Consider the following 6,960-nt stretch of genomic DNA (forward strand, 5'->3'; position numbering starts at 1 on the left):
TGATCATAAGCTTCTTTTGGAAAAATTGGATTTATATATTTAGACCACCAGTAATTGTTTGGATGGAGAGTTATTTGGATAATAGATCACAGAGAGGAACGTTTTTTTACGGAAGTTATTCGGATAGAAGGGAATTGAATGTGGAGTTCCACAAGGGAGCTGTTTAGGACCACTTTTGTATTCCATTTTCACAAATGATTTATATCTGGTATTAAGAAGTGCCAAATTAACAATGTATGCAGACGATACAACAGTTTATGCATCTGCACAAACGTCAGTTGAATTGACGGCTATTTTGAGTGAGGAGTTGGAGAGTATAGAAAACAAGTTGATACTAAATACATCTAAAACAAAGAGTATAATATTTGGGTCTAATTATTCTCTACGGTCCAAACCAGAGCTGAAGTTATATATAAATAAAACACTTATCCAGCAAGTTAAGGAAGCAAAAATATTGGGTATCACCCTGGATAATAAATTGTCATGGTCAAAGCATATTGAGAACACAGTGAGAATTCTGTACTTATAGGAGGTTGAGGTATAGGAATTAGTTGAATAAGCAAAAAGTTTTTTATATAGTAGGTGTTATAGATATTAAAAGTGTGGAAGAAATGTTTATGCTTTGGAATGTGGAGAATGTATTTAACTTTTTATTTTTTTAATGTATGTAATAATGGATGAATGTTAAGTGTTGTGTGGACCCCAGGAAGACTAGCAATGCCTTAGGGCATAGCTAATGGGGATCCAAATAAATAAACAAATAAACAAACTAGCATGGTGTTAGCATTTTGTTAGCATGATTAGCAAGTTACTAGCATGGTGTTAACATTTTGTTAGCATGATTAGCAAGTTACTAGCATGTTTCTAGCATGATTAACAAGTTACTAACATTATTATATCCTTCTATTAATCCGTGATCTTTGGGCTCTGCTCTCAAGGAGAATATGTATTTATATAGCATATTTTATTTTAGATCAACTAGAAACAATGTTTAATTTATAAAGTTTTATTTTGAAATGTAAGTCAATAACAATTGGCCGAAGCCAGAGCCAATGGTGAAAGTCTTTGCGGGAAGAGACCCCGCCCCATTTTGGAGTTCACGCCCCAATTTGGAGATCTCCGGTCTGCAGTTATACCTGCTTGGAAGTTTGCTAGTGAAGGGCATAAAAAAAGGACTGGAAAGGATCTTTCGCGTTCATACAGTCTATTCAGTATTTTGCTTGGTAACCCAAAAAGCCTGATGAAACGGAATTTACTTTATTTTACCTTGACATTTATTAAACGGTTTTATAAAAGCAAGTTCACACCTGTAATCTTCCTGGTGAATCATATATCAGCATGTGCCTACTGCCTACCATACATTTAAATCAGTTATGATGATATGCAGATAGCCTACAGTCGATCCTGCTCATGAGATAAGCTATTGCTTTATAATGCATTATGTCGACGGAGCGTCGGAGATATTGTAGTACATATAGGCTACATTAATTTTTGAAATTGTTTAATGAGTCAATTATTTGTCCAGTCACCAGATGTAGATGTACACAACAAAAACATTTTTTTCCAGTTTTCCTATAAAAGACTTGTAGAGAGAAAAAAGAACACAGGGAGAAAGCTGAAGACAGAAGGAAGCGGGCTACTCACTCAGTTCATCAGCGGCACTGCTGGGAGATGCGCTGGGATGCTGACCGTCTTATAAACCCTTACGTTTTGGTTTCGTTTATTCTGAAACTGCACAATGTAAACGAAAATAGTGGTGCGCACCATAGGCGGAGCGTGTGTAAGGCTGGGCCCTGGCCACAGCGAGTTGTGGGCAAAATGCCACTAAATTGGACAAAAATGCCTCTGCACAAACAAATTAAATCTATTACGACTGTTGCTAACAAAATGAAAATGAATAGAAAGTGTCGATTGCGGCATACATTAAAGATGTGTACAATGTAAGTAAGAGATTCATTTCACAGTGTAGACAGCTTAAGTGATAGTTTTTTTAGAGTGCTTAAACCCGCGATAGATCGTTAGTGGTGCCACTTTCTGTATAATTTCAATTGAATAACCTTGGAAAGGAAACGTTTTATAAATACCAATTTCTAATGTTTTTTTTTATTAAATTGTAATTAAGTTAAATATAAATTCAGTCCCATTAAACATATTTTATTAGCCTATACATGACACCCATGTCTGGTTCTTGCCTAAAAAGACGGGTTTATGATGTTTGTAGTTGATAGATTTGGCTGCTTTAGCCTTACCCTGGAGTTGGTCCACCCCTATGGTGCGCACAATAAAAATTCAATTTGTTAGTAAAATATGGTTTCATTTCATGGTTTTGTGGGGCTGTTTTTTAAGCATCAATTTGTTCATATGACAATGTTGCTGATCCCTTGTCATTTTTACTTCAGGCTACTGATGTTAGTTTCACATTAGCCTACTCACACTTTCAATTTTCAATTTACTCGATCCCTGCGCTGCTGCGCACATCAGGTGAGGTCGGAAATACTGTAGGTTAATCGCACAAGTTATCATAGGTAGGCAATATTACACAACAACAGATATTAAACAACTATATTCTCGAATCATAAAACCATGTCACACGTGATATCATCTCATATGTGCACACTGTAGGATAACAATAAACACACACATGTAAAATATAAGATTATTTAATAACCACAGTAGGCTAGAGCAAGGTGAAACAATCATTTTAGACTTCGATGGAGCTTCAAATAAAACATAACTGGTGGTAAAAGACATACATTAGTCAGCACACTGTGCAATGCAGTAAAAGCCAGGATTGTATGTTAACATGTTTGTAAAGATCTAGATTATTTGAGCAGAACATTAGAGGTAGGGATTTTCATTTGAGATCAGAGTGACAAAAGTTAGAGGAAAGTGGATATGGTACTGCTTGAAAATCCTAGTCAGTGCAGTTACTGTGGCTATTTTAAGAGATTCCCACACAGTCTGTACAGACTAGGTCATTTGCACAGCAATTCCTCTTCTCTTTCGCTGTATGTCACCCTCTAGTGGTCACAGCCAAACAGCTCCTGAGACACCCTGTGCTGTTCAGGCATGATTTTGGCCATCATCATAATCATGGGACTCGCATATAGGTAGTAATGGTTACCGATCACAACCGTCACACCCTTGGGTCCGCACATGGCAGCATCAATCTTTTTGAAGTGTGTTATGCTTCCTTCCTTCGCAGGCGCGCGTGGGGTGGCTTTCATGTCAACATTATAAACTGTTTGACCTACAGTAGAAAAAACAGTAAGCTTTCTGTCACTAGATGACAAATGCTTGTAATGAGGATAGACAATCTACAGTATTTTACAGAACAAGCATGCCAATGCTTATACCTTTGATGACATGAGCAATGTGATGGTCTGCGCACACAAAGGCAGCATCTACGGGACCCTCAATTCCCAGGACCTCCTTCAGAGGTTTGGGGTAACCTTCCAGGTGTGTGTGTGGCTCTCCAACTTTGTACACAAACACCTCATTATCCTGCACATGGAACAGAATATATGAGAATATAAACGCAGACATTTTCACTTCACTGAGTGAGTACAATAGTTTAAGAGGCATCTAATGTTATAAAGCCTGGTGAAAGTCATTTGCTGCACAAATGAACCTTGATCATGTAGAGATGGCCCTCATAAGAGAAGACTGCATCCACTTCACTGTGCAACTCTTTGAAAGCACTCTCAATTGTGTCTGAATGAAACTTATCACCAGTTATGCTGAGGAAGTGGTGCCCTAGGGAAGTGAAACAAGGATTTGTTTTACAGATGATTCTGTCAATGAACCTTCTGAAATTGCATTTGTTAAATTAGTCATAACAAACATTACAGCCACATGGTGCAAACAATGCATCTGCTTATGAACCTGTGTTTTCAACAAATCGGCAAAATGAATGATTTAATGACTCATGAATGGTTCAGTGACTCACGAATGGGTCAGTGAATGATTCTGTGACGCCACCCTAAATAGTAGCCTATTTAAGAGTACTGATCTTGAATACTATTTAAGTCGGTTAGCATGCAAATTGAGAAGCAGGGTTCTTCGTTTTTGAAGGTATCGTTTGAAATAATTCATTGACTAATAAACACCAAATACTGGCATAACGATATAACCTGAAAGAGTCCTTGACAAAAATCCTTATCACTATAATGCTGTCTGGATGAAATAACAATAGGAAACTCACCTCTGAAAGCATATAAGCTGCCATCGTCGTCAGATGTAATAGCATCCAAGTGCACACGGCTGCACTGTTCTCTCTCAATGTGGTCATCAGTGCTCTTTTGTCCTGGAGAGGCACCAGACGCCAAGTTCACCTTTTTTGTAATGCCAAGTTGCTTTCTCCAGCCTTATAACTTTTCCACACTTGCATGTTCATTATTACACTTACCAAAATGTGGGCATCTCATGAAGTAATCACGGGTCTCCTTTGGATATTTGCCATGTACTTCTCCTGTAACTGGGTCAAACTTGGAGAACTGATGTCCATGGAAGCAGTAATAATGATCCATGTAACGGAAGGCTCCGGTGCAGTTGGGCATGCTCTTGAATTCCTTTTCATCAACCTTCTTGGTCTTCATATTAAAGTGGTAGATCTCATCACCTTTGGTGAATTATGAAGGAATTTAGACACAACAAAACCTCTCAACATACTTATTACATTTCCATCATGTTTTAACCTGTGCAGATAAAAAAGACCACAATATCCTATAATACCTTTGAAAAAGATTACAGTGTCATCAGTACAGTCTGGCTTGGGACACTCCACTGCAGCATCCAAATGGTCAGGAATTCCAGGGAAAACTTCAGAGATATCTTTGGGATAGTCCTTCTCCAGCTTGTGCTCGTAGTAGCTGAAAACCTTGTTGTCCTTTAATGATGATAAAGAAGACGTTAGTTCACATGTCTGATACATAAAATAAACATCACAATGGTTTAGAAATTGCACTTAAGAGAATGATACATTTACCAGGAAGAAGAACTGGTGGTCATGGTGGTCTGGGCTGTCTTCAGAATGCATGCAGAATGCAGCATTCACATGTCCCAGGTGATGATAGTCGTCCAGCTCAGGGAAAGTTTCATTAGATAGCTCTGCCTTGCCATGGAAACCCTTGAAAAAGTGGTCGCCTTCAGTCAAAAATCAAAGAGAAAGGTCAATTAAATGCCATTATATATGTATATAAAAAAAAGATAATGAGGTAATCCCAATTTTTCTTATTTTAATATTATATTATTTAAAAAAAAAAATTAAAATAAAAGTCTGACTTCTCTGATCAACCATCTCTCACCCTTGAAAAAATAAGGAATTCCCTCCTCGTTCACAGCAACTGCATCAAACTCCATTCCTGCACAGCGGTCAAGCTTAGCACCATGGTGCAATTCATGCTTATGTCCTTCAGCATCAGGTTTGTCTGAAAAAAAAAGTTATATGAAATATGTCTTGATGAAATCAGAATATACTAATATATCACTTTCATTTACTGCCCACTTAGGGAAATAGTTTTAATCTAGCCATGTACAAGACCCACCTTTTTGAGCATGACCCTCCATATGATGCCTGAACACAAAGAAACAAAGAAGTGGATGCTAAAATTACAGATTACAGCACACTGCAATATCCCTATTTATAACAAAATAGTGGTATGTCACATTTTCAGCTATTAGACAATTAGATTATTAGATTTATTTATAAGTATGTGTTTTGTAATTTGTTTGGAAAAAAAAAACAGATTTCAAGCAATTCAGGCAATATGTAAGATATGTAAAGCAAATCTTAAAGAATATCCGTGTCTGAGATACATTTTTTCTTAAACTGTTATACTACTGTATACTAATCTACCTTATAACTTAATCTTACCATTGTAAATCACTTTTGATAAATTGCAAAAATTGTTTGATGAAATAATCTTCTAAATGGGTAAACGTAAATGTAAAACTGTTAACAGTGAATCCAAGAATTTAATAAGTTAGAGACCAAGCAGTCAAAGGTGAAGAAATCAAATGTTGGTTCACACAATTACACACCTAAAATCCCACTTCAAACAGGCAGAATTGTTTGCAAAAAAGTAATTATTATTAATATGTTAAAGTAGCACACTTGTAACACACTACCGTAGCTATTTTGTTCACATTATTTAGTATTTTGATTCATTTTAACACTGTACACTATGTGTTGACAGGTGTCTGTGTGTATACTCACGAGGGAGCAGCGAGGCTCAGTGAGAGAGCCAGGCACAGAGTGAGCGTTTGAATAAGCCTCATGGTCAGCAGGGTCCTCTGGTGAGACAGAGCTCGGCTGGAGAAGGTACAGCACAACCTGATGTCCCCAATTTATACCCTTCACCAGAGACTATCTTGCATGCACGCTGGAGACGACACGTACGCCCCCGTTTGCTTAGAGCGTAGGAAGGGACATTCAGTTACATGCCCACACTAAACAAATGCACGTTTGCACGCTTCCCCTGACTGGAGCTGGTCAAGGTACATGTTTTTTTTTTCAAGGAATTTCTGGTGGGGTATTGGGGTTGGTACAGGTAACACGAGTTGAGCAATGCAAAGATCCATGTATCATGAGGTAATGATACTTGGCATGCATTATGAAGCATTATCAGAGACCCCCTTGCAGGTCAGCAGTCATTGGCATGATAGTTCATAAATGCACTAGCATGCTTTTTCAAACTTTTCTTACTTAGGAATATACAGAAGAGTATACAGTATTTTATGCTGTATTTAGTAACTGCATGCATTTTATTTCTTCATTTTTATTTGACAAATTCATATAAATATATTAATTTGAGAATAGTTAAAAAATGTTATGTGTGAATAACATGGTGGTGTGTGCATTACTATGGAAGGATATTCCGGACTATTTTAAAAGGAATTACAAATTGCATTTTCAATTGCGCTTTCCATATGTGGACGCATAAATAGTGACATTATGCA

At 37.3% G+C, this 6,960-nt stretch overlaps 1 protein-coding gene across 2 annotated transcripts; it reads right to left on the reverse strand.

Annotated features, from left to right (window-relative positions):
- Positions 1-2,644: 2,644 nt before the first annotated feature.
- Positions 2,645-6,340, reverse strand: hpxa (hemopexin a). 2 transcript variants are annotated; one of them, XM_016527345.1, is made up of 10 exons: positions 6,218-6,340; positions 5,547-5,575; positions 5,307-5,429; positions 4,988-5,145; positions 4,735-4,888; positions 4,409-4,621; positions 4,205-4,306; positions 3,632-3,756; positions 3,357-3,504; positions 2,645-3,250 (listed from the first exon to the last, which is right to left on the reverse strand). In XM_016527345.1, the coding sequence occupies exons 1-10, from the start codon at positions 6,277-6,279 to the stop codon at positions 3,021-3,023; spliced, it is 1,344 nt and encodes a 447-aa protein (XP_016382831.1). In that variant the 5' UTR covers positions 6,280-6,340; the 3' UTR covers positions 2,645-3,020. The 2 variants fall into 2 exon arrangements, with proteins under 2 accessions (XP_016382831.1, XP_016382832.1); XM_016527346.1 differs by having other exon boundaries at positions 5,547-5,571; positions 6,217-6,340.
- Positions 6,341-6,960: the final 620 nt, after the last annotated feature.

This window comes from Sinocyclocheilus rhinocerous, unplaced genomic scaffold, assembly GCF_001515625.1.
Source record: "Sinocyclocheilus rhinocerous isolate Xijiao unplaced genomic scaffold, SAMN03320098_v1.1 scaffold421, whole genome shotgun sequence".
In the NCBI taxonomy this organism is placed as follows: Eukaryota; Metazoa; Chordata; class Actinopteri; order Cypriniformes; family Cyprinidae; genus Sinocyclocheilus; species Sinocyclocheilus rhinocerous.